The following is a 27,609-nucleotide window of genomic DNA, read 5'->3' on the forward strand; positions in this document are numbered from 1 at the left end:
ATATACCCGCTTTCACTTGCTAGTTGAAACTCAGGCATTTCCAACTTTCTGAATAATTGAACGCCGCACGGGTATAATGACAACAAGTTAGCAAGTAAGACATTTTCAAGTTTTCTAAATCCGACTCGAACATGACCACGTCATTACGTGGTATTGTTACGTCGACACGTTGTGTCGAATCGAAGTGTCGCACCAGACAGTGAATATTAATTTCAGGGTTAGCCAACACACCATTTTGAATCTGTGCTCAAAAGCCAGCTAGCTAGCTTACGTTAGCATTTACAGTGTGCTAGTAGTGCTGCTAGAGAGAATAAATCAAGCTCCAGCAATGTCAATGTGGAAGGGACTGCACATGACAGCGCGTGCCGCTCATGGAATTCATGTTTCCTCGCGATTTATCCATAAACACACGCGACTCTGCACCCGAAACATCAGCACTAGTAGACCTGTGCAAAATGATTTCTTCAAAGGTGAGATTATCAACTTTGTTTTCACTGTTGCGTTTGTGTCCTACCCAGTAGCGATTTTAGCATGGCATTTTTGGTGGGGCTACAAAAAAAATGGTTGGATGCCTTCCGGAAAAGCCACAACACAACATTAAACAATACATTAATTGCACTATAACGGCGACAGACGGTGCCCACAAACTGTTGGGCCTATATAAAGCTGTCCCAACAGCAGTTCCAACATCTTACCACCGCTACACCTGGCTCTCAGCGAAACAGTTCATTCAGACTAAAAAAAATCAGCGCTGACTTGCGTAAACAAATGTGGTTTCTACTGACAATCGAGATGTACAGACGATGGGGTAAGGGGGGCGATAAGAGGCAGTCCGTCATTTCGATTAAGACATTAATGAGCGGGCGACTACTGACGTAGTCATAACTTTGTACAGCGATAGAATTCAGAACATGGGCCGTTCTTAGTGTACCCCCGTACAACAAGTCAGAACCACAGGATAAATAAAGGGGGCATATAAACAGACAATGAATTTCTTTAAAACAGGTTATAGGCTACACGTGCAACACCAAGTTAGAACACATGCATTGCTTGCTGTTTGGGGTTTTAGGCTGGGTTTCTGGACTGCATTTTGTGACATCAGCTGATGTAAGAAGGGCTTTATAAATACATTTGATTGAACAGTAGGTGAAAATAGACCCAAAGGCACATTGAACACAGTTTGGGTCTTTGTGTGTCAAAAAAATATATGTCATGTAACACTTTGATGCATTAAATAAACTTGTTTAATTTGACACGTCAAATAACACTATTCCATTATAGAATGTTGTGTATTATGAATTTGCATGTGCCAGCACTACTATCAGTAGCACTGTCAAAGCTGTACAAACAAAGTTGGCAAGCAAGCACACACCTGCCACGAAATATGTTTACAGTACTGTGTTGGTGAAAATAAACTACATTTATTAGTGAGGCACGTGGGCTACTAACAGCTTACTACACAACATACACTTAGTATTACTTTTTCTTAGCTACAGTATACATATCTCCCTTGCATAGACATTTTTGGACTCACCTCGTGAAGGTGGCATGGTGGTCCATTGTGGTCAAATTTTGTCATCAGTCTGGCATTCTCTGGATTAATGGTGGGAACTCAGAGGGGGGGGGGGCACTCCATTGAATAGCAGGCTATCATTGTTGAATTTGCAATTTCCAACTTGTTGTGTAATCTTTACGGCTGATGAGCCCCGATACATTATATCTATAATTTCTCTTAATTATTTATCTTCATATGACAAGGATTAAAAAGGATTTGCCAGTAGATTGTTGACTTGATTCATGATGACTGCTAGCTAAGACTTTGAAAGTAAGTTGTTGACATCAGTTCAATCAAAGCTACTGTACATATAATGTGATTTGGTGTCATTTTATCTGAGGCCAATGACCTTGAGCCTTCTTGGAAAGGCACTTGTAATATAACTCTGGACACAAAGGGCTGATATTTTGGATATCTACCCTTACTAAGGACTTAAACTTGGCAATGACGTACAGTCCCCATGAGTGACGGAACACTGAGCCAATCACGGCGCAATGCTCCTATTTTCTGCTGGCTTGCCCCACCACAGAAAACACTGAGCTAGGCTGAAACACCTGCATTTTGGAGCTGCTTTACTCAAGAAAACAAAAAGAGACCATGTGTGTATGCAACTTTATTAAGACACGAAAGTTAGAAATAGCGATATAATATATGCCTTGCCTTTGAAGGTCTTCTTCTGTTGGCACTTCAAAAGGTCCCAGTTACATTACAAATGGTCCTTTTGCTCGATCAAGTCCTTCATAAAAACTCAGTCGTGCTTCAGTCAAAAATCCACTCAAAATGCATACAAAATGAATCCCAAACGTTACCAATAAACTTATCCAAACAAGTCAATCAACGTTTATAATCAAACCTTAGGTACCCTAATGCAAATAAACTATAAAATTTAAGACGAGAATCATTATTGTCTTTACCCGAGAAAAATAACAAAGAACGCGCTCTCATTCACACGCTTGGAAATATTACAGCCAAAATGGGAGCCACCTAGAAAAACTACAATTTCTGGCTCATTTTTCCAAATACCAGCCTAAAACTCTTTCTAAAGACTGACATCTAGTGGAAGCCCTAGGAACTGCAATCGGGCATGATTTCGCCCTATTATAAAAGTGCCAGCCATTGAAATCAGTGATAGGATGAATATTTTTTTGGGGGGGTGGCTTGACCTCAGGGTTTCGCCTGCCATTTCAGTTCTGTTATACTCACAGACATTATTTTAACAGTTTTAGTGTTTTCTATCCAAATCTACCAATTATATGCATATCCTAGCTTATGGGCCTGAGTAGCTGATATGTGACACGGATTAAAACAGGAAAGCCCCCCAAAATTATTAAATATATATGGGGCTCAAAACAGGTGGGACTCAATGACGGTTTGCCACGGGTCCTACCTAGTTAGCTAACTTACAGTGGGGAGAACAAGTATTTTATACACTGCCGATTTAGCAGGTTTTCCTACTTACAAAGCATGTAGAGGTCTGTCATTTTTATCATGGGTACACTTCAACTGTGAGAGATGGAATCTAAAACAAAAATCCAGAAAATCACATTGTATGATTTTTAAGTAATTCATTTGCATTTTATTGCATGACTTAAGTATTTGATCACCTACCAACCAGTAAGAATTCCGGCTCTCACAGACCTGTTAGTTTTACTTTAAGAAGCCCGCCTGTTCTCCATTTATTACCTTTATTAACTGCACCTGTTTGAACTCGTTACCTGTATAAAAGACACCTGTCCACACACTCAATCAAACAGACTCCAACCTCTCCACAATGGCCAAGACCAGAGAGCTGTGTAAGGACATCAGGGATAAAATTGTAGACCTGCACAAGGCAGGGATGGGCTACAGGACTGTAGGCAAGCAGCTTGGTGAGAAGGCAACAACTGTTGGCGCAATTATTAGAAAATGGAAGAAGTTCAAGATGACGGTCAATCACCCTCGGTCTGGGCATTTCATATTCCTCTATAGAAGTTGAACTACTACATGCATTTTGATTGTTGAAATTTTGTGCAGTTTGCTATAATATACTTTTTGTTGACATTGTGTTGATGTGACTCCCTTACATAATTTTTGTATGGTAAACCCTGAATTTGAAATTACACTGCTCAAAAAAATAAAGGGAACACTTAAACAACACAATGTAACTCCAAGTCAATCACACTTCTGTGAAATCAAACTGTCCACTTAGGAAGCAACACTGGTTGACAAACATTTCACATTCTGTTGTGCAAATAGAATAGACAACAGGTGGAAATTCTAGGCAATTAGCAAGACACCCCTAATAAAGGAGTGGTTCTGCAGGTGGTGACCACAGACCACTTCTCAGTTCCTATGCTTCCTGGCTGATATTTTGGTCACTTTTGAATGCTGGTGGTGCTTTCACTCTAGTGGTAGCATGAGACGGAGTCTACAACCCACACAAGTGGCTCAGGTAGTGCAGACCATCCAGGATGGCACATCAATGCGAGCTGTGGCAAGAAGGTTTGCTGTGTCTGTCGGCGTAGTGTCCAGAGCATGGAGGCGCTACCAGGAGACAGGCCAGTACATCATGAGACGTGGAGGAGGCCGTAGGAGGGCAACAACCCAGCAGCAGGACCGCTACCTCCGCCTTTGTGCAGGAGGAGCACTGCCAGAGCCCTGCAAAATGACCTCCGGTAGGCCACAAATGTGCATGTGTCTGCTCAAACGGTCAGAAACAGACTCCATGAGGGTGGTATGGTGGCCCGACGTCCACAGGTGGGGGTTGTGCTTACAGCCCAACACCGTGCAGGACGTTTGGCATTTGCCAGAGAACACCAAGATTGGCAAATTCGCCACTGGCGCCCTGTGCTCTTCACAGATGAAAGCAGGTTCACACTGAGCACGTGACAGACGTGACAAAGTCTGGAGACGCCGTGGAGAATGTTCTGCTGCCTGCAACATCCTCCAGCATGACCGGTTTGGTGGTGGGTCAGTCATGGTGTGGGGTGGCATTTCTTTGGGGGACCGCACAGCCCTCCATGTGCTCGCCAGAGGTAGCCTGACTGCCATTAGGTACCGAGATGAGATCCTCAGACCCCTTGTGAGACCATATGCTGGTGCGGTTGGCCCTGGGTTCCTCCTAATGCAAGACAATGCTAGACCTCATCTGGCTGGAGTGTGTCAGCAGTTCCTGCAAGAGGAAGGCATTGATGATATGGACTGGCCCGCCCGTTCCCCAGACCTGAATCCAATTTAGCACATCTGGGACATCATGTCTCGCTCCATCCACCAACGCCATGTTGCACCACAGAATGTCCAGGAGTTGGCGGATGCTTTAGTCCAGGTCTGGGAGGAGATCCCTCAGGAGACCATCCGCCACCTCATCAGGAGCATGCCCAGGCGTTGTAGGGAGGTCATACAGGCACGTGGAGGCCACACACACTACTGAGCCTCATTTTGACTTGTTTTAAGGACATTACATCAACGTTGGAACAGCCAGTAGTGTGGTTTTCCACTTTTAATTTTGAGTGTGACTCCAAATCCAGACCTCCATAGGTTGATAAATTTGATTTCCATTGATAATTTTTGTGTGATTTTGTTGTCAGCACATTCAACTATGTAAAGAAAAAAGTATTTAATACGAATATTTCATTCATTCAGATCTAGGATGTGTTATTTTAGTGTTCCCTTTATTTGTTTGAGCATTGTATATCTGAAAGGTAAAAATAACTGTCTGTAACATGTTGAAATTCTTCTTGTAGTTGGTGTGAATGTCATGTATTACCATAAAGTACCTCTGCGGCCAGATATGAGAATTAAGTCACTTTCATAGTAACAACTAGAATGACAAATTTAGAGTGCCTTACGTCCTAATAGAAATAACAGTATATTTCTTAACACAGATCTCGAGAACCAGTTCAAAGCGTTCAGGGAGAAAGCGGCAGACGCCATGCCTGGCAGTGACTGGACTCCGTTTGAGAAGAACTCCTCACTCCCCCCTGAGAGGGCAGACATCGTGATCGTAGGAGGTGGCGTGGTGGGCTGGTCCATTGCCTATTGGCTGAAGCAGAAAGAGATGATTCGGGACGGGGTGCGGGTGCTGGTGGTTGAGAGGGACCCCACTGTGAGTGGCCTAGGCTGTGTCACGTGACCTCACTCACGTCCACTGAATACATTTGAAGCTCAAGCAATGTTCCATTAATCTCTCCTGTCTCTGTGTGCACTTGTTCACTTCCCTTCACTGGTTTTAAAGGAAATGACTGGTATAAGAATATGGTGGAAACTCCCTGTACCCATGCCTCTATCAATCCAATGCTTTTAGATTTGTGGGAAGTAGTAAACAAGTGCACATTTCAGTAGAAAATGACATTATTGGGATGCACCCTCAGGCTTGGGGCTGTCCTAATGGTCTCTGAAACTTTCCTTTCCATATCACCTTTCCTTGATGACCAAGTATAAACGAAGAGACTGGACTCTTAAGTCATCTTAGATCAGATGCTCGTCAAATCATTAAAGGACTGCTACACTAACACAGTAGTGCACAGACTGAATCTAGGTGTTAATCTGTATCTTCTATCTCCCTGTCTCCAGTACTCCCAGGCCTCCACGGTGCTGTCTGCTGGGGGGATTCGACAGCAGTTCTCCTTGCCAGAGAACATCCACCTGTCCATGGCCTCGGCTGACTTCATGAGGAACATCAATGTAGGTCACTGACACTGACCACCAGCTAGTATCAGCCATTGGGTCACTGTGACCACCAGCTAGTATCAGCCATTGGGTCACTGTGACCACCAGCTAGTATCAGCCATTGGGTCACTGTGACCACCAGCTAGTATCAGCCATTGGGTCACTGTGACCACCAGCTAGTATCAGCCATTGGGTCACTGTGACCACCAGCTAGTATCAGCCATTGGGTCACTGTGACCACCAGCTAGTATCAGCCATTGGGTCACTGTGACCACCAGCTAGTATCAGCCATTAGGTCACTGTGACCACCAGCTAGTATCAGCCATTAGGTCACTGTGACCACCAGCTAGTGTCAGGTTATTTACTCATAATACAGTTGACCATTTCCCTGTCAATATATGGCCAAGCTGCAGTCAACATGTACAATTTGTATCTATTATTGGATCCCTATTAGCTGCTTCCTGAATACACAAAAATGTGTTTTTTGTTCTTCATTTAAGGTTTGGGTTTTTAAGCATAAGGTTAGGGATAGTTAAAAAAAAATTAGGGCGATATTGTGGTACTTCTGTCTTTGCAGCTTGGCATGATGGTGACAACTATACATTTGTTTATGGCATTCCTTAGACCTGTTGAAGTGTTTTATTTATTGTTTCAGTGTAAAGTGATTGACAGTTTGTTGTGCCTTCTCAGGAACACTTGAGTGTGCTGAATGACGACCCCGTGGACCTGCAGTTTAACCACTCCGGATATCTTTTTCTGGCCAGTGAAAAAGTGGCTCATATCATGGAAGAAAACTACAGCACCCAAAGGTAAACACTTGTACCCTACACTTATGCACCATACACACAAATATCTCATCATGCAAATATTTAAATGGAACCTGATGCCGTTTTTTGACAAATGCTATTAATTTTAATTCCAAATCAGGTATGCTGGAGCAAAAGTCTCTCTTCTTTCACCTACACAACTAAAGGAGAAATGTCCATGGATCAACACTGATGGAGTAGTGCTGGCTTCATATGGTGAGTACAGATCTTCGTTATTCTGAGTGACGGACGAGATAGTATTACCTGAAATGATTGAAGTGGCATAATCTGGGTCCATGCAACAATAAGACAATGAACATTGTCTTCTTTAAAGCAAATTGAGCATATGCAGTCTTGGTACAATGACAGATCCAATAAGCAATATATTCAACATTTCTGAACAGTTGTAATATACACGCAGTGGCCAGCTTAATAGTTACACCCAACTAGTACTATGTCGGATCCCCCTTTGCATCCAGAACAACCAGAATTCTCTGGGGCATGGATTCTAGAAGGTGTCGGAAACGTTCAAACTTTGCTCAGTTATCAAGTAACCTAACGTGTGCCAGGAAAACATTCCCCACACCATTATACCACCTCCACCAGCCTATACCGTTGACAGCAGACAGGTAGGGACTCTGCCATCAGCATGACGCAACAGGAACCAGGATTCGTCAGACCAGGCAATGTTTTTCCACTCCTCAATTGTCCATTGTTGGTGGAGCCGCTTCTTCTTGTTTTTAGCTGATAGGAGTTTATCCCGGGTGTTGGTTGTCTGCTGCTGTGGCCCATCTGTGACAAGGACCGACAAGTTGTGCGTTCACGAGATGCCTTTCTGCACACCACTGTTGTACATAGCTGTTATTTCCCTGTTAGCTTGCACGATTCTTGCCATTCTCCTTCGACCTCTCATCAACACAGTCCCCCACAGGACTGCCGCTGACTGGATGTTAATTGTTTATCGTTCCATTATTGGTAAACCCTGGACACTGTCGTGCATGAGAAGCCCAGGAGGCCCAGCTGTTTGAGATACTGGAACCGGTGCGCATGGCACGACGATCACGCCACGCTCAAAGTTGCTTAGGTCACTCGTGTTTCCCATTCTAATGTTCAATCAAACAGTAACTGAATGCCTCTGTCTGCTTTATATAGCAAACCACGGACATGTGACTCGGGGCCCCTGAGTGTATAGCCAGTGTTGTACGCCCTGTCTTCGTCAATGTCTTCATCAATGTATCTCTAAATTCAGTACTGTTACCCAGTGAAGCATGCTTTCAGTGCATCAGTCCAGACACATATCTGTCAAATAATTCACTGATGAACCTTTTACACTCATACCTGTATATGTGTTGAAAATGTCAGATTTGGACACTGATAAGTGCGTAACTTGGAATGCAGTGGGCAGAGCTCAGGGTCTCTGCTTCACAGCTCTGTATGGGTTTTGGCTGAGTCATTCTGAACTTGAGCACTGCTAGCAACAAGAAGTTGCCCCCATGCAAATTTTTTGTCTGAGTGAGGAAATGTTGTAAATTACGAGGACTCTATGTATTTTGAAAGATGAGACGTTGAGGATTATTAAATACAGCTTTGATGTCATACAAGCAAGACAACCACCCGAGTCCAAATTACACATTTCCATATCATAAAACTCATGTAATATAGTGTCAACGTTTACAATCACTATGTTTGATGTTCAGTTACAAGATGACATGACGTTATACCCTGGGTTGTCCTGAACATAATGAGCCTGTTGTATTGTGAAGGACATTTGCTGTGGATCACAGGCGGGGATGCATAACTGTGTTCCAAACAAAACAACCACAATGGCACAGCTAGGAGACCAACAAAAAACACCATTATAGTTTGCTGCGAAAAGTACAGTAAATGTAAAATGCACATCAAATCAAGTGTCATGTTTGGATTCCGTCTTGTCAAATGTTGTCCTGACTTTTAGTCTAATTTTAGTCTAATTGTTCCCTTTAAATTGCTAATATGGTTATGCATATGCCTTCCATATTTCTAATGCAAGAAACATTTCAATTTATCCCTATCCAAATAGGCCAATTCCCACGAGTGTAATGGGGTAAGCTACTGGAACACTAGGGAGTATGTATTGCATAACTTTTCCAGTAATGTTGATCTTATCAGTGGAACAATATCATTTTTATTTAACTAGGTAGGCCAGTTGAGAACAAGTTCTCATTTACAACTGCGACCTGGCCAAGATAAAGCAAAGCAGTGCGACAAAAACAACAGTTACACATGGGATAAACAAACATACAGTCAATAACACAATAGAAATCTGTATACAGTGTGCAAATGAAGGAGATAAGGCAATAAATAGGCCATAGTGGCGAAGTAATTACAATTTAGCAATTAATACTGGAGTGATAGATGTGCAGATGAGGATGTGCAAGTAGACATACTGGTGTGCAAAAGAGCAGGAAAAACAAATATGGGGATAAGGCAGGTAGTTGGTTGGATGGGCTATTTACTGATGGGCTGTGTACAGCTGCAGCGATCAGCAAGCTGCTCTGACAGCTGATGCATATAGTTAGTGAGGGAGGTATGTCTCCAACTTCAGTGATTTTTTTTTTTTTTTTTTTTTTTGCGACTCGTTCCAGTCATTGGCAGCAGAGAACTGGAAGGAAAGGTGGCCAAAGGGAGTGTTGGCTTTGGGGAAGACCAGTGAAATATACCTGCTGGAGCGCTTGCTACTGGTGGGTGTTGCTATGGTGACCAGTGAGCTGAGATAAGGCGGAGCTTTACCTAGCAAAGACTTATAGGTGACCTGGAGCCAGTGGGTTTGGTGACGAATATGTAGCGAGGACCAGCCAACCAGAGCATACAGGTCGCAGGGGTGGGTAGTATATGGTGCTTTGGTGACAAAACGGATGGCACTGTGATAGACGGCATCCAATTTGCTGAGTATAGTGTTGGAGGCTATTTTGTAAATGACATCGCAGAAATCAAGGATCGGTAGGATAGTCAGTTTTACGAGGGTGTGTTTGGCAGCATGAGTGAAGGATGCTTTGTTGCAAAATAGGAAGCAGATTCTAGATAAAATTTTGGATTGGAGATGCTTAATGTGAGTCTGGAAGGAGAGTTTACAGTCTAGCCAGACACCTAGCTATTTACAGTTGTCCACATATTCTAAGTCAGAACCGTCCAGAGTAGTGATGCTGGGCGGGTGGGTGCGGGCAGCGATCGGTTAAAGAGCATGCATTTTGTTTTACTAGCATTTAAGAGCAGTTGGAAGCCACAGAAGGAGTGTTGTATGGCATTGAAGCTCGTCTGGAGGTTAGTTAACACAGTGTCCAAAGAGGGGCCAGAAGTATACAGAATGGTGTTGTCTGCGTAGAGGTGGATCAAAGAAGCACCCGCAGCAAGAGCAACATCGTTGATATATACAGAGAAAAGAGTCGGCCCGAGAATTGAACCCTGTGGCACCCCCATAGACTGCCAGAGGTCCGAACAACAGGCCCTCCGATTTGACACACTGAACTCTTATCTGAGCAGTAGGTGGTGAACCAGGTGAAGCAGTCAGTTGAGAAACCAAGGCTGTTGAATCTGCCGATAAGAATGCGGTGATTGACAGAGTCGAAAGCCTTGGCCAGGTCGATGATGACTGCTGCACAGTACTGTCTTTTATCGGTGGCGGTTGTATCGTTTAGGACCTTGAGCGTGGCTGAGGTGCGCCCGTGACCAGCTCCGAAACCGGATTGTATAGCAGAGAAGGTACGGTGGGATTCGAAATGGTCGGTGATCTGTTTGTTCACTTGGCTTTCGAAGACTTTAGAAAGGCATGGCAGGATGGATATAGGTCTGTAACAGTTTGGGTCTAGAGTGCCTCCCCCTTTTTGAAGAGCGCTTTCCAATCTTTAGGAATCTCAGACGATACGAAAGGGAGGTTGAACAGACTAGTAATAGGGGTTGCAACAATGGCGGCGGATAATTTTCGGAAGAGAGTGTCCAGATTGTCTAGTCCAGCTGATTTGTAGGGATCCAGATTTTGCAGCTCTATCAGAATATCAGCTGTCTGGATTTGGGGGACGGAGAAGCGGGGGGACTTGGGCCAGTTGCTGCGGGGGGTGCAGAGCTGTTGGTTGGGGTAGTCAAGTGGAAAGCATGGCCAGCCGTAGAGAAATGCTTTCCTAACTGACTGTGTATATTGGTTCCTGACTTCCCTGAAAAGTTGCATATCGCAGGGACTATTTGACGCTAGTGCAGTACGCCACAGGATGTTTTTGTGCTGGTCAAGGGCAGTCAAGCCTGGAGTGAACAGGGGCTATATCTGTTCTTAGTTCTACATTTTTTTGAAAGGGGCATGCTTATTTAAGATGGAGAGGAAAACACTTAAAGGACAACCAGGCATCCTCTACTGATGGGATGAGGTCAATATCTTTTCAGGATACCTGGGCCAAGTCGATTAGAAAGGCCTGCTCGCAGAAGTGTTTTAGGGAGCTTTTGACTGTGATGAGGGGTGGTCGTTTGACCGCGGACCCATAACGGACGCAGGCAATGAGGCGGTGATCACTGAGATCCTGGTTGAAAACAGCAGAGGTGTATTTAGAGGGCAAGTTGGTCAGGATGATATCTATGAGGGTGCCCATGGTTACGGATTTCGGGTTGTACCTGGTAGGTTCCTTGATAATTTGTGTGAGATTGGGGGCATCTAGCTTAGATTGTAGGACGGCTGGGGTGTTAAGCATATCCCAGTTTAGGTCACCGAACAGTATGAACTCTGAAGATGGATGGGGGGGGGTAATCAATTCACATATGGTGTCCAGGGCACAGCTGGGAGCTGAGGGGGATCTATAACAAACGGCAACAGTGATGGACTTTTAAAAGTAGAAGCTCAAACTGTTTGGACATAGACCTGGATATTATGACAGGGGGGCTAGGGGCTCTGCAGTAAAATAAAACAATGAGAGCTACCCTAAACAACAGTATAAAAGGCATATTGACATTAGAGAGAGGCATAAAGCAATCACAGGTGTTGCTTGAGAGAGCTAAGACAACAACGGGTAAATGGCGATGAATGGGCAGAGAGGGTCAGTTAGCTACACACAGGGCCTGAGTTCGAGGCTGGGGCCGGCCGATAAACAAGATAATAAACAAGATAATCCTGTAAGTGTCCTCACACTGCTTGTGGAAAAAAGCAATCCATCAATAAATTGCAACCTTGCACAGGCACGCCCCATAATTTTGCTGGCTAGAACCAATTAAATGACTTCCTTTCTGGGTTAAGCATGAATTGTCTCTTCTCCCAAATGACCTCTACTTTGACAACGTCTCCTCATCCCTTTGCACACCCAGGGCTGGAGAACGAGGGCTGGTTCGACCCCTGGATGCTGTTGAACGCTTTCAGACGGAAGGCCATCTCCATGGGGGTCTACCAGTGCTTTGGAGAAGTCACAGGTTTGTGCTTGTGCCAATATCACAGCATTGTGGAACAGACAAGCCATGTACACACTGGTTTAGCTTGGCTCTGTAATCTATCCAAGCTGTATATTGATGATTTTGGCGATGCTGTGTTTCAGGTTTTAGTTACACCACAAACACAATGACTACTGCAGAAGGAGACAAGGTGGATTTCAGGAGAATCAAATATGCTAATGTAAGTATGACTCCTGATTTGTGCAAGGACATGTTTCACTAAACATGAACTCTAATTCAGTTGCTGCATTTCTCATTTCTGCAACTCATTTCTGAATCAACATCTTAAGATTAACACCCAGATCCTCACTTCAGTTAATCAACACAGGGTTGAAAGGGAAAAACATTCTGCAACAGTAAACATCATCCCCCGCGAATGATGCCGGGTCTCTCTGGCAAGACATATCATTCACCCAAGTTTGTGACTAATGGACAAACAGAGACTGATCCACAGTCCCCTCCCCAATTTCATCATAGGGGACAACAATCTGTATTTTACAGTAATTTGGACGTGTTCAAGTAATTCCGCCCCATTTCAAAACGTCCCTACTGAACGCAACCCAGCTCACAGTAGCTAGGACCTCTCTACCGTTATGGTCCCTTCCTAATTGTCTGTCCCTGGTGTCTTGAGTAGGTCCAGATGCCCAACAGTCTGGAGTACCAGCCTGTGGAGTGTGCCATCGTGGTGAACGCTGCAGGGGCACTCTCCGGTAAGGTGGCAGAGATGATGGGCATCGGGCTCGGCCCGAAAGACACCATCGCTGGAATCCCGCTACCCGTGGAGCCCAGGAAAAGGTGCGTTGGATAGAGGACCACCCCCCGATGTACTGCATTTGTCAGAACAAATCATTTACACCATGTTGCTGACAGCTAGCTTTCTTTCAGCCCTTATTGGTATCGGTCATAACACTGATATAATATTCACAGGCTACTCCGGGGAGAAATGCTAACTGTATTAGGTCTCTGTGTATTATGTGTTTGTGGTACTGTCTAATATATCAGTGTATTTGTTGTGGGTCTTCGTCTAGGTTCATCTATGTGGTCCACTGTCCAAACGGGCCAGGGCTGGACACTCCCTTCCTCGTAGACTACTCTGGAGTGTACTTCAGACGAGAGGGGCTGGGAGGAAACTACATTGCTGGGATGTCACCAGAAGAGGTGAGGAAGAGGATTGCCCTATTCCTCTAACTTAATTTTGGAACCCTGAGTCACCTGACGAGGTCGCTTTTCCAAAAATTATCTAGATTTTAAATTATGGTAACCTTGAATAATGGTTAAATAAACAGCATTCAGTAAGCTCAAATGGGAGAAAATGTTTTGAGTCAGAACTCAACCAATTTAGTTTTTGGTTGAGGGATTTCTCCTTTCTCCCGTCTTTGCTCTGAACTCGCCCCAAGAGTCTGGGAAGTGGTCTTCATTATTTGCAACCCCATCAGGAAGAGGAGCCAGAGACCAATAACCTGGAGGTGGACCACCAGTTCTTCCAGAACATCTGGCCTCACCTGGCCCACCGGGTCCCTGCCTTTGAGTGCCTCAAGGTAAATTGATGTGACATTGCAACCATAGAATTACATAGTAATATGGGTCATAATGGTTGCAACCTTCCTCGCCTCTGAAAACTAGGTTGTGTTCAGTAGGCACCAAATGTTATATACAGGGTGGGACAATCCATATGCTCTAAATTAACTTTCCCTTTTCATTGGGAAAGTCAGTTGATAAATCTATTGCTAATGTTTCTGCTTTTGTCCTTTGTGCTGCTTTCGAATTAGCTCCATATCGTTGCCAATAACGTCTATCCCTCAAATTTTAACATTCGTCTCGCTTCACTCCTTTCAGGTGAAGAGCGCATGGGCCGGCTTCTACGACTACAACACCTTTGACCAGAACGGCATCATGGGCATGCACCCGCTGGTCAACAACATGTTCTTTGCCACAGGCTTCAGTGGGCACGGGCTGCAGCACTCGCCGGCAGTAGGTCGCGCCATGGCCGAACTCATCCTGGACGGGGGCTTCAAGACCCTGGACCTGAGCGCCTTCAGCTTCAAACGCATCATGACCAAGGAACCCATATTAGAGAGGAACATTGTCTGAGAGGGAGAGTCTGACATTTTTACGAAGGAAAGAGTGGAAAGCGGAATGCCTTGTCCCATTCTACAGTCTTGTGGGAAATATGGTCTCGAAATAAGAGTTTGCCAAAGTTTCTGGTAAGGTGAATGGTGTCCTATTAATTTCTTCACTAAAGTGCATGAGGGAGTAACTGCACATTTCACAAGCTCAATTCTGTGGTCTACCGGTGAGACCACATGGCAGCGGCCTCAGCTTTGCACTTAAACACAGTCACCCATTGCTTGGGAGTGCTCAGAACTCCGACCGCAAGACTGAATGAGAAAAAATGGGATGTGTCAGAAATGCATCTCAGGAACGAGTGAGGGACTTTGTGGGATGAGGAAGAGAAGAGGGTAGAAGAAAGAGCCTTGACAGCAAACATGGACTTCTGAAGTAAGCATGGAATTTAGGATGCCTAATATCTAACCTACTGTACAAAGAATAAGGTACTGACATACTATGCGTTAGCACAATTAGAAAGGCTTTTAGTTGGATATTGGAGTAATTTCCATTCCTCCGATGGTAAACCTGTATTGAATGGCTTGATTATGCATATTTTTTATTTTATTTAACCATTTAACCTAGACATGTCACTTTACTCTTGATCACGTAAGCATTCAACTGTATTTGTATAAGAAAAAGTGAAGTTGGAAGTTTACATACACCTTAGCCAAATACATTTAATCCTCGTAAAAATTCACTGTTTTAGGTCAGTTAGAATCACCACTTTATTTTAAGAATGTGAACTGTCAGAATAATAGGAGAGTGACTTACTTCAGCTTTTATTTCTTTCATCACATTCCCAGTGGGTCAGAAGTTTACTGAATTAGTATTTGGTAGCGTTGCCTTTTAAATTGTTTAACTTGGGTCAAACATTTTGGATAGCCTTCCACAATAAGTTGGGTAAATTTTGTCCCATTCCTCCTGACAGAGCTGGTGTAACTGAGTCAGGTTTGTAGGCCTCCTTGCTCGCACATGCTTTTTCAGTTCTGCCCACACATTTTCTATAGGATTGAGGTCAGGGCTTTGTGATGGCCACTTCAATACCTTGACTTTGTTGTCCTTAAGCCATTTTGCCACAACTTTGGAAGTAGGCTTGGGGTCATTGTCCATTTGGAAAACCCATTTGCGACCAAGCTTTAACTTCCTGACTGATGTCTTGAGATGTTGCTTCAATATATCCACATAATTTTTCTTTCCTCATGATGCCATCTATTTTGTGAAGTGCACCAGTCCCTCCTGCATCAATGCACCCCCACAACATGATGCTGCCACCCCCATGCTTCACGGTTGGGGTGGTGTTCTTCGGCTTGCAAGCCACCCCTCCCCTTTTTCCTCCAAACATAACGATGGTCATTATGGCTAAACAGTTATATTTTTGTTTCATCAGACCAGAGGACATTTCTCAAAAGAAAATGTTATTTGTCCCCATGTGCAGTTGCAAAACGTAATCTGGCTTTTTTATGGCGGTTTTGGAGCAGTGGCTTCTTCCTTGCTGAGCGGCCAGACAGGTTATGTCTATATAGGACTGGTTTTACTGTGGATATCGATAATTATGTACCTGTTTCCTCCAGCATCTTCACAAGGTCCTTTGCTGTTGTTCTGGGATTGATTTGCACTTTTTCGTACCAAACTTCGTTCATCTCTAGGAGACAGAACGCGTCTCCTTCCTGAGCGGTATGACGGCTGTGTGGTCCCGTGGTGTTTATACATGCGTACTATTGTTTGTACAGATGAACGTGATACCTTCAGGCATTTGGAAATTTCTCACAAGGATGAACCAGACTTGTGGAGGTCTCCCAAAAAAATTCTGAGGTCTTTGCTGATTTTCCCATGATGTCAAGCAAAGAGGCACTGAGATTGACGGTAGGCCTTGAAATACATCCACAGGTACACCTTCAATTGACTCAAATTATGTAAATTAGCCTATCAGAAGCTTCTAAAGCCATGACATAATTTTCTGGAATTTTCCAAGCTGTTTAAAAGCACAGGCACCTTAGTGTATGTAAACTTCTGACCCACTGGAATTGTAATACAGTGAAATAATCTGTCTAAACAATTGTTGGGAAAATTACTTGTCATGCAAAGTAGATGTCCTAACCGACTTGCCAAAACTATAGTTTGTTAACAAGAAATTTGGAGTGGTTGAAAAATCAGTTTGAGACTCCAACATAAGTATGTAAACTTCTGACTTCAACTGTACATGTGATACAGTAAAGACGTCAATCTATTGACGTCTTTATCGCATGTGTTTGTATAAAAAAAAGTTAACACTTGTGATCAATAGTAAAATGAACTAGTTTAGACACCCATGGCTTCAATTTCAAAATCTATGTGCAATGGCACATCAATTTACCTCATTGCCGCCCACCAAAATTAGCCTACATTTAGGCTATTGTTTGTATTTCACACTGTTGGGGTAAAAATGTGTAATGCTTGTATAGATGTCAACCCCAGTTCATGTTATCGTCACCAATCAACTGCATTACAGTTAAACAACTACCACCCCCGATTTCTATATGCTAGTTATTCTACCAGCTTATACGAACGGGAAATGGCATTTAACAGACAGTTTTGTAAACCTGAAACAGACAACTTCTAAATATATTTGGCTGTTTTCACTGCACAATATCCAAATCAGATTTTAGTAACCACCTTGTGGGCCTGTTTATAACATAATCATGATGGATTTGACAAATATCCACTTTGTTAGATCAGCTTTTTGAATGTGCGACCCATCATCCCCCACAGTCTGCGTCCTATGTATGGTTGTTTTCTTCAGTGTGTGAATCTCCTATGATGTGCATTGCTTATTTTACAGGCCAAATTTCACATTTATTTCCTTAATATGTAAAATGACTGCCTTGTTTGAATGTTTAGCCAAAGAGTTTTTATTTTCAGCACATACTGGGGGAAAAGCCCACCAATTCCCATACATTGAAAGTCATAATGTAAATGTGACATGTAAACCGAGACAAAATGTAACATGGCAGCTTCCACTCAAGCTCTAATTGGAGTAGATGAATACGTCTCCAAAACAGTATCATTTCTTCTTCTTTATCAGCATATCCAATACAGATGGCGCTTTGCGTTTTTTACCTTCAAAAAGCAAGAGAAAGAGTTAGTCCATTTCTATAAATTCAAACCATAGCAAATAGGGGTGTGATGTTTTAAATGAATTTGGGATTGTCAACGTTTTGATTTTTGTGTGCAAATAATGCTACAACAATACTGTAAATAGAAGATGACATGCATCTTTCTAATTATTTGCCACTGATAAAGCGCTCCACACCTCATTGTCATTATTAGTTGGGAAAATGGCAGTGAGACATGAAAGCGACAGCAGCTAAGTCCTGTATGGTGATGAAATGGACACTGAGGGGGAATTGAGCTACAGTAGCAGTACTGGTGCAATGCTGACGTTGCTGGCAGCGGTGGGATAAGGGACAGAGTGAAAAAAATCAATGGTAGAGGATGTCTACTTCAATACCCTAATGGCATATCTAGAACCAGACTACAAGATGCCAAAACCACCACGGACCTGATGGAGAAATTGACAACGATTGCTCTCAAACACCATTGTTGGACGTCTATGAACACTCTGCAACGAGTCATCATATTGATGAGAAGTGTGACATGAAGTCCCATGGACTGAGAACATGGAGGAGAGGCACAAATAAAACCTAAAACTGCATTTATACCATCATTACTGAGTGAATTGGGGACAGCAGTAAGGGGAGTGCCGTTGGGTAGGTAGCCAGGACTGCGTTTAGATTATTATTTTTTTTTAATTTATGAAACGCTTTAATGATAAATGGCAGTTTAAACGCTAACAAAATGTGTACATTTGTCACATCCCTAATTGCAAAAAATGAGCTCCAATGAATCATTCCATCAAGGATATAGCAGTACATGTTTATTAGGACAAGGAACAGCTAATCTGCAGTCCCTGTCCTAAATACCGACAATTAATCCTTTCATCAACAGTAACGTTAGTTGTCAGTACTAGTGATTAAGTAGTAATTTGTAAGGCATTCAGGGTGATATTCTGACTTGGTCCATGTGAACAACTTGGACTTTCGCATATCATTTATTGATATCAATGGGAGATTTGCATGCAAGTTTGAGCATGCAGATCCAAAGTCAGAATATGGAGCTCTGTGTTATCCTATACTATGGTTAAGGTTAGGGGAAGCTGATCCTATAGCTGTACCTAGGGGAAACAAACCTTTCTCCTTGCTGGGTGACTCATCACTGGAATGTGGGGATCTCTTTGCGTAGGCTGCCTTCATCCTCTGGATGTTCTTCTTGCTGATCACCTCGTGCTCCACTATGGGCCGCGGGTAGTCCTTACCTACGATGCACCCTGCTGCCTCCTGGATGCTGCGGGGAGCCTTCCACGGTTCGTAGATGTACTGAGCTGGGTACTTCTTCAAGTGGGGCAGGTATTTCCTACAACACAGATGATTGTGATTGGTTAGAACTTGAAGGGGGGGGGGGGGTGCCCTTCTTACAATGCACAGGTTCATGATTGGTTGTGGTTAATCATCAATTAACATATCATAAATCGCACTCACAGCTTTCCAATCATTTTTTTAAATGTATGGTCTGTTTACATATTTTAGGGTTAAGGTTGGAATAAATGGGTATAACCTGTAAATTATGTATAATGACTTTTAGGGTGACTATAATTCCATTACACTTTGATAAATAAAAAGGCATGTGATGTTTCTGCATAAGTAAAAGCAGGAAATGTATCATCTATGCCTTTACTCTCATTCATTCCAATTAGACTGGTTTTGGATTTCTCCCTGACCAAGGTGGCTGCCATTTTTGCCCCATTATAGAACTGAGAGCTTATGACATAGCCCCTTTTATTAATTGAAAAATATCTTACCAGTTTAGGATTCAGATTAGAGGTTGGCCGATTAATTAGGGCCGGTTTCGAGTTTTCATAATCGGCATTTTTGGACACCGATCATGGACATTGCAGGCTGACTGCCTGTTATGCGAGTGCAGCAAGGAGCCAGCTAGCATTAAACGTGTCTTATAAAAAACAATCTTAACATAATCACTAGTTAACTACACATGGTTGATATCACTAGTTTATCTAGCTTGTCCTGTGTTGCATATAATCGATGTGGTGCCTGTTAATTTATCATTGAATCACAGCCTACTTCACAAAACGGGTGATTTAACAAGCTCATTTGCGAAAAAAGCACTGTTGTTGCGCCAATGTGTACTTAACCATAAACACCTTTCTTAAAATCAATAGACAAGTATATATTTTTAAACCTGCATATTTAGTTAATATTGCCTGCTAACATGAATTTATTTTAACTAGGGAAATTGTCAATTGTCTTGCAATCTGTTCGACAGAGTCGGGGTATATGCAGCAGTTTGGGGCCGCCTGGCTCGTAGCAAAACAATTGGATGCTATGGTATTACAAGGTAGTAAATCTAACATTCTGGCTTTGGTAAGGGTTAATGTTCTTACTTGATGTAGTCTCCGTTTTTGTCAGTTTTCTTCCCAAAGACGATGGGCGAGTAGACCCTGAAGAACTGGTGAAAGAAAGTACTAGCAGAGAGCCACTGCCAGTTCCCAGCATTCAGGGACCAGTCTCCATCCAATAAGAGTTCCTCAAATACCTGTGAGGCAAACAAGGTCCAATGAGAATCGACTCAATAATACAGTGGTCAGAACTAAATTCATCTAAATATTCTGAAATGGTGTCAAAACCTTGTATCAGGCCTATTGATGCAAACATTTTCAGATCAATGCATTCAAAAGAGGATGAGAGAAAGACTCTACTTTCAAGTATTGAGTTGCTCCTCTAATCTCAGCATTTAGCCTCATTCTTACCAAACATTACCATTTTGATTTGGTTATTGTGCTTTTCATTAGACTTATGAGGAATGGTTGAGCATATATAGGGATTATGCCCCAAATGGCACCGTATACCCTACATAGTGCACTATTGACCAGGGCCCTGGTCAAAAGTAGTGCACTATTTACATTTTAGTAATTTAGCAGACGCTCTTATCCAAAGCAATTTACAGAAGCAATTAGGGTTAAGTGCCTTGCTCAAGGGCACATCAGATTTGTCACCTAGTCAGCTCGGGGATTTGAACCAGCAACCACTCAGTTACTGGCCCAGCGCTCTTAACCGCTAGGCAAGGGAATAGGAGACTACTTAATTTATGGCAACATCTGAAAATGGTTGTCTAACAATGATCAACAACCAACTTGACAGAGCTTGAACATTTTTTTTTTTTAAGAATAATGTGCAAATGTTGCACAATCCAGGTGTCCAAAGCTATTAGACTTACCCAGAAAGACTCACAGCTGTAATCGCTGCCAAAGGTGCTTCTGCAAAGCATTGATTCAGGAGTATAAATACTTATGTAAATTAGATATCTGTATTTATTTTTTCAATAAATGTTAAAAAAACTAAAAATGATTAATCATTATGGCATAGTGTGTAGATGGGTGAGTATCATTAACCCATTTAAAATTCAGGCTGTAACAAAATGTGGAAAAAGTCTAGGGGTATGAATACTTTTTGAAGGCACTGTATCTGTTGTATGGTGAACTTGGGTGTCAATATTTATGTGTAAATCTGGCTTTAACAGCCCGTGCTTACCCAGCCACTGCTGTCACTGAATTGCACCTAATAGCCTACAGTAAGTTTCAAACTCTACAAAACAAGTCTGCCAAATAATTCGACCATAATCTCTTATTGTCTGATGTTGATCATTAGAGAATGATACGAACTGTTGAATTATCAATTGAAAGTTAAAACCATTTGAGACACACACTAGTAACATGTTGATTAGCAGTAAAAACTACAGTTACAGCTTTCAGACGGCAGTGTGAACTTTAAAACCAATTATTAAAAGGTTTTCTATATTAAGATTTCACTAATAACCTTGTCCTTACAGAGCATAACAAAGAGAGAGTACTTGAGTTGGATGGTTGTGCTGAGATTAATGGATGGGGCAGGAGCCAGGTTTAAAAATCGATCCTCTATGGAGCAGGACTAATCGTGTCACTTTATTCCATTAAACCATTCAACTCCGTACGAGACACAAGAGAGAGAAAAGTCCCTCAGCTTGAAAAGTTGGAGTGGTAGTACGAACAGGTAACAGACTAGGCACAAATCGGCTCTCTGAGTGAGATAGGATAACTTCTGCAAGGTTTCATGTTCTGAATTATAATTATGATGTAAGCAATGCATGATTGTTAAAGCTCTTGTTTGAGCAGAACATCTGACGACATGGCCATCAGGCCCTAACTGTAGATACACTTCGGTTTCACAAAGGTTCTTAGACTGTACAGTACATATGCCTATTCACTGTGGTTTCTTTCTTCTATGCAAATTAGACTCCAGAAGAGAGAAATGCTGTATTTCATAGATTGACAAATGATACCATTTAACTCATTATTGGAATAATTATTTGCGGTACACTGTGTTTTCAACAACCACAGTGGACAATATGATCAATATTTCATATGGCCTATCATCATTTCAGACCAAGTGTCCTACAGTAACGATGAATGAATTAAAGATGGATGAAGAATGTGTTGCTCTTGGTGATACATTTCAATTAACAGTAGCTGGATATGTATGACACTTACTGCAGTGCCAGGCCATACTCATGTCACCAAACAGGAAGTGAATGATTATATCCATGAAAAATAATATTATTTAAAGATGGAATGGATGTGGTGGTTTCACCATTAAGGATTCCAGCTTTAATGTTCAGGTTTGACTAATATCAATGATTGGTGGGCTAGGCTGGGACATTCAACTACATCATCCATGCTCTGCAGTGAGGACATTGTCAATAAAGGGGTCAGACTTGTTGATCAGTCTTTTTAAATGTCATTACACAACTTGAACATTGTAAATGTACTAACAGCAATAAGAGTAGATAGTCTTTCTTTCTTGTGAGGTACTGTATTTGCCTCACTGAAAAGAATGTTAAATGATCAGATGTCTTGTATTTACAGCATACATAATGGGGGTTAAATTATTATTTATTGTATTGCAGTACAGTTGTGATTGCTAAAGCCATGCTAAAGAATGCAGCTAAAACCCACTTGGGGTTATATACCGTAGACGTTAATAAATAACAATAATCCATAACGGCAAGGTATGGTAGTCCATACCTTCTGGCCCTCCTCCCAGCTGATCCACAGGTCTCCTCTGGTCAGGAAGCAGGCCACGGCGTGCCGGGCCAGGTGGTGGATCCAGCCCTCTTGCCTCAGCTGGGTCATGATGGCATCGATGAAGGGGAAACCAGTCCTAGCCTGCAGAGCAACACACGCACACATTGAGTGGATTGATAAACAACAATGTCATGCTTTACTATAGCATCATATTAAGTGAAATTCTATTCTTCAGAGGTTTATGGTCTAGTTCCCAGACACAGATTGAACCTATTCCCCTGGACCAGGAGTAGACTTAATCTCTGACTGGAAAACTGGCCCTATGTGTTAGGAGCTCTACAGGCCTACCTCTGCCCATGCAGCCAGATACTCGGGGTTGCTGTCCCAGTCCACCTGTGTACACACCGGGTTTCCCTCCATCTTGTCAAAGTTGGGGATGCCCAGGCCGGCTGTGTAGAAGAACTCTCTCCACAGCAGCTGGCCATGCAGCGAGACGGGAGGCTTGGAGTGCTTCTTCTACAAATCCCACAAAGGTAAGATGTCAGACATTACTTTCCATTTTCCACAATATGACTTCCCATTCTTGTGCATGACCAAACTCTGCAAAACACTTACCCATCAATGGAAGTTGATTGATAGGCTTGAAGAGACTCACCCCTTGGTAGACGTCGGTTAGACTCCACCAGAAGGTGCGTACTGACAGGCAGCCAAATGTCATATAAGGGCTGAGGACGGTGGTGCTGGGGCTCAAGGAGTTTGGGGACGTCTGTGGTTTCTCAAAGCCACACACCCATTCCTGGGTGACACCAAATAACGAAAAGAAATTAAACAAGGAATTCCATTTAACCAACTCCCCCATTGACCTCAATGAATGATTTTACATGAAAGTCTGGGATAAGCGTGTGAACCTTAAGTCTAAATACTAACCAATGTGTTGGAAGGAAAATGGGTTTTTCCATCTTCCACCCACTTGTCATTGCTCATGTACCAGTAATCAAGATGGCTGCCAAAAGACATGAGTACCTTTTTCTCCATGTGTTGGTCCAGTCTCAGCAGAGCCTCTTGCTCTCCACCGGGGAACAGCTCCTCAGTCAAAGACTCTGGATCCTGATACAACTTCTCTAACGTGGAGATGCCATAGTTTTCCTCATGTTTCTCTGAGCACGGAGTCTTTACATCTAGTTGAATGTGAGGAAGAAAGGCAAAAGTTAGGCCAATTCCCACAAGTGTAAAGGGTTATCTGTATAGGGCTAAAATAATGTATGTTTCTTACAGAAATCTGAAAAGAATTTGCATAAGCATGGTAGCAATTGAAAGTGAAGAGTTTGGAGATCATGAGGAAATTATTAGACCAAAGTGGATGACAACAGTTGACCTAATACAAGACTAAATCCAAACATTACACTGTTGAATTTATGAGCATTTTTAATTTAGTGTACTTTTCGCCACATTTGTTGATAACGAAATCTGAAATACTCTGGATACATTCAGTAACATGATAAACATATTCCTTAAATGTGGGGTAGGTGCAACATAACAAAAATAATTACACAGGTTTGAGTGAGGATGAACTGATGTCCACAAGTGGCCACACACCTCTCCAAAGTGTAAACAGTTCCTAAGTCATTTCAATGCACTTTTATGACTCAAAGAAGTCTTCAACTATAAAGATGTTTTTATTTTTTAGCTCTCCTAGCTGTGCCGTTGAGGGATTAGAGCAAGTATACTTGTAGTTAACACAACCCTGTATCCCCGCTATATCACACAATTACTGTTGTTTACACAATCCAAAAACAGCCCATTATAAATTGCAATCTGGGTCAGGTGAGCATCATTTGAAAGCTTGTTCTAATGCCATCATGACTAAAAGGCTTTCACAAGGAAATTCTTAGAAACCGATCATAATTTGTGCGCATTGAAAGGAGTCGAGTGCATGTTCCGCAGCACATTTTCTTCACAAAAGACAAACAGGCTCATTCTGTTCAGAACAACCCAGGGTATTTTTTTTCTTCCTTTATTTAACTAGGCAAGTCAGTTAAGAACAAATTCTTATTTTCATTGACAGCCTAGGAACAGTGGGTTAACTGCCTTGTTCAGGGGCAGAACGACAGATTTTTACTTTGTCAGCTCGGGATTCAACCTTCCGGTTACTAGTCCAACGCTCTAACCACTAGGCTATGACACCATGTCATCTTGTACATACATCAAACAGTGATCATAATTGTTGACACTGTATATGACATGAGCTTTATGATATGGAAATGTTAAGTGCACATTTGGACTTGCTTGTATGACATCAAAGCGGTATTTAATATAATCCTCAAGGTCATCTTTCAAAATGCATAGAGTCTTCTTAGTTAAAGCATTTCCCTCACTCAGACAAACAAAAATTAGCAAATGTTGCCCAATTAGCGGGAAGGATGGGGGCAACTTCTTGCCGCTTATCAGTGCCCAAATTTGGAATTTTCAACCCTTATACACTCTTCCTCACAAAGTTAAAAGCGTTGGATTGGTTTTGGCCTAAGCATGGGCTAGAGGAAGTTTCCACCATATTTCTTACACATTTTAAATCCATGAAGGGAAGTGAACAAGTGCACGCTTAGGTCGTAAAGGTAGAGAATCGGGACATGGCAAATATATTCACATGGGAGAACCATTCCAAAAGACCTTTTGGTCTTACCCTTCATGTCATCACTGGTTGGAGCGGGGATAGGCCTTTTGGGGGGACCGATACTACTGACAAGGGTCTGCAGCCGATTGTAGGTCAGGGGAGCCTTCCCGTTGTTCTCTTCAATTATCCTACAAGAATGACAGGGCAGGGATACAGATCATTAGTGTTGCATCCAAGATAGTCTTGCAACTTGAGTGATGGTGTTCATTTTATGTATTCAGACATTTTTCAATTAAGACAGTGTCATCATGCATTTCTTTCTAAGATGTCTGTCTCCATATAAAATAATCACATTTAATTTTATTCTTATTGTGTTTCATTAATTTCTAAGTTGGCAATAAGCTTTCTCTGCACAGAGTAAACACTCGTTAAGGATCGCTCACCTGTCTATGTTGTAGAGTGTGTGGGAGACTTTGTAGATGATTTCTACTCCGTGCTCTTCAGCTAACCGGACCACCTCCTTGTCCCGGCGGAGGCTGAAGGGCTCTGTGTCATACTCATATGTCAACCGCGTCACCTTCCACTTCTGGAACAGCTTAGGAAAGACCTCCTCTGGCTTACCTCTCACCACAAACAGCCTGGAGAGTGGAGACCCCACCAGCACTTTTTACTTCACTAACTGTAGATTTTTTTAGAAGCACACAACAATAGAATACCAGTAGGGATCCATCTGGGATCGCCACACAACAAACAGCCAAGAAGAGACACCATATCTAATTTCTTTATCCACTCCTTACATTAACTAACCAAAACAATACATGCATCTTTATTGATCCATTATCAAAAAATATTGTTTTGCTTCAACAGTACCCAGTCCCATCAACACAACATATCCACTAAGCAACTGAAATAGCATTGGACATCATGCTTTATAGTTGTCCTTTTATTCATACCTAGAATTGAGTTTCCTCAGGCTGCAATCCAAGTCTTTAAGGGCTCCTATGAGGAACTTCCATCGGTTGATGCCAATTTTGACGTTGTTGGGGGCACAGGGGTCCAGAACAAACAAAGGGTAGATCTCCTTGCAGTCCCGCAATGCAGCCACAAGTGCTGGATTGTCGTGCAGTCGGAGCCCCTTGCGGAACCAGTGAATGCAAGTATGAGCCATGCCTGTTTGGTGACCTACCTTTTAAGAATAAACGAATCAAGGAGGCAGGATTGTTAGTTTAAGCTCTGCTCCAGTGGTTCCCTCTGTCCTTACATGTCTGTCAGAAGTAGTTCTAAAGTGAGGGGGAGTAGCCTAACTGGACATTTATGGCAGTTGGTAGTCCTCTAATTCATTACTTTCAATATCTTGATGGGATGTAATGGACTTCAAAAGGTAAACACTGTGTCCAGCATTGGTTACCTATCTAGGCTTTAAAATATTTTAATAAAAGTAGCCTACTGAATTTCTCTGTATGGGTTCGATTATGCCTACATAGTTTCTATTGTAAACGAATTGAGATACAATTTATCGGTTTTAACATTTCAATTTTCTCATGTAAACAAATGGCACAACAGTCCGTTTTCAAATAACTATTTTGTGCCTTTGAAACTAGTTTTAAAAACTAGACTTACCTTTATACAGTCTTGCCTGCACCAGTAGAAAATATTGACAATTTGTTTTGTAATCAATCGTAAAGAGAGTTACAAAACCCAACACAACACGTGTTACCCGTGAGCAGCCAATCAGAAGTAGGTCTAATAAATGGATGCTGTTTCTGGCCAATAAGATCATTGAGACAGTCCGTGTTGTGTGGTGCACTGCCAAGCTGTGTAGTTGCTACTTCTCCATTAGATGGCGCCGTTGCAGCTACATAGCAGCGCGCCATTGCAACACGAAATTGACAATGCATAAGGTGAACGAAATGCTAAGGAAGTGCACACTTCTGGAGAAGGGTAGAAAATCGGAAGCAGACCTTATAAATGGACTCAGTGATAGGGCCTTAACTTACGTGTTTACTGCTAAACATCCCATGGTCATCAAAGAGCCATCCTCTGTCTAGTTCTGGGACTTTATTTTTATTTAATTTTTTTACTAACAACAAATCAATACATGAAGTACATGTTGGAACACAAGTATATATAAATAATATACAAAGGACAATTGGGCTAGGGGGTACAATATCACATTACACAAGGACCTTAAGGGACATGCATACACTTAGAATTCTAACAGCTTTTTTGTTAGTAGAGTATTTAATTGTCTTAAAATATAGTTACATTTCTT

At 42.4% G+C, this 27,609-nt stretch overlaps 2 protein-coding genes across 3 annotated transcripts; one reads left to right on the plus strand and one right to left on the minus strand.

The window, feature by feature from the left end:
* Positions 1 to 171: 171 nt before the first annotated feature.
* LOC139422883 (FAD-dependent oxidoreductase domain containing 1) lies at positions 172 to 17,804 on the plus strand. Its single transcript, XM_071174326.1, has 11 exons — positions 172 to 470; positions 5,419 to 5,639; positions 6,107 to 6,217; positions 6,893 to 7,011; positions 7,130 to 7,224; positions 12,328 to 12,429; positions 12,552 to 12,628; positions 13,082 to 13,242; positions 13,476 to 13,605; positions 13,884 to 13,985; positions 14,284 to 17,804. The coding sequence occupies exons 1-11, from the start codon at positions 329 to 331 to the stop codon at positions 14,536 to 14,538; spliced, it is 1,515 nt and encodes a 504-aa protein (XP_071030427.1). The 5' UTR covers positions 172 to 328; the 3' UTR covers positions 14,539 to 17,804.
* On the minus strand, positions 17,418 to 27,062 carry LOC139422882 (cryptochrome circadian regulator 5). 2 transcript variants are annotated; one of them, XM_071174325.1, is made up of 11 exons: positions 26,958 to 27,062; positions 26,291 to 26,523; positions 25,781 to 25,975; positions 25,407 to 25,525; positions 23,750 to 23,904; positions 23,382 to 23,522; positions 23,075 to 23,242; positions 22,727 to 22,867; positions 20,051 to 20,202; positions 18,782 to 19,005; positions 17,418 to 17,652 (listed from the first exon to the last, which is right to left on the minus strand). In XM_071174325.1, exons 2-11 carry the CDS (start codon positions 26,503 to 26,505, stop codon positions 17,597 to 17,599), a joined length of 1,566 nt encoding a protein of 521 aa, XP_071030426.1. In that variant the 5' UTR covers positions 26,506 to 26,523; positions 26,958 to 27,062; the 3' UTR covers positions 17,418 to 17,596. The 2 variants fall into 2 exon arrangements, with proteins under 2 accessions (XP_071030426.1, XP_071030425.1); XM_071174324.1 differs by lacking the exon at positions 17,418 to 17,652 and having other exon boundaries at positions 18,717 to 19,005; positions 26,958 to 27,052.
* Positions 27,063 to 27,609: the final 547 nt, after the last annotated feature.

This window comes from Oncorhynchus clarkii, chromosome 12 (assembly GCF_045791955.1).
Source record: "Oncorhynchus clarkii lewisi isolate Uvic-CL-2024 chromosome 12, UVic_Ocla_1.0, whole genome shotgun sequence".
Classification (NCBI taxonomy): domain Eukaryota; kingdom Metazoa; phylum Chordata; class Actinopteri; order Salmoniformes; family Salmonidae; genus Oncorhynchus; species Oncorhynchus clarkii.

Excerpts from the sequence above, each read along its gene's own strand:
- LOC139422883 (XM_071174326.1), top strand. The coding sequence starts at position 329 with ATGTCAATGTGGAAGGGACTGCACATGACAGCGCGTGCCGCTCATGGA. Across the intron at positions 12,629-13,081 it reads GGAGAATCAAATATGCTAAT|GTCCAGATGCCCAACAGTCT; the intron begins GTAAGTATGACT and ends TGTCTTGAGTAG. Across the intron at positions 13,986-14,283 it reads CTGCCTTTGAGTGCCTCAAG|GTGAAGAGCGCATGGGCCGG; the intron begins GTAAATTGATGT and ends CACTCCTTTCAG.
- LOC139422882 (XM_071174324.1), bottom strand. The coding sequence starts at position 26,505 with ATGGCTCATACTTGCATTCACTGGTTCCGCAAGGGGCTCCGACTGCAC. Across the intron at positions 23,905-25,406 it reads AACCAGTGATGACATGAAGG|ATGTAAAGACTCCGTGCTCA; the intron begins GTAAGACCAAAA and ends ACATTCAACTAG. Across the intron at positions 23,243-23,381 it reads TAACCGACGTCTACCAAGGG|AAGAAGCACTCCAAGCCTCC; the intron begins GTGAGTCTCTTC and ends TGGGATTTGTAG.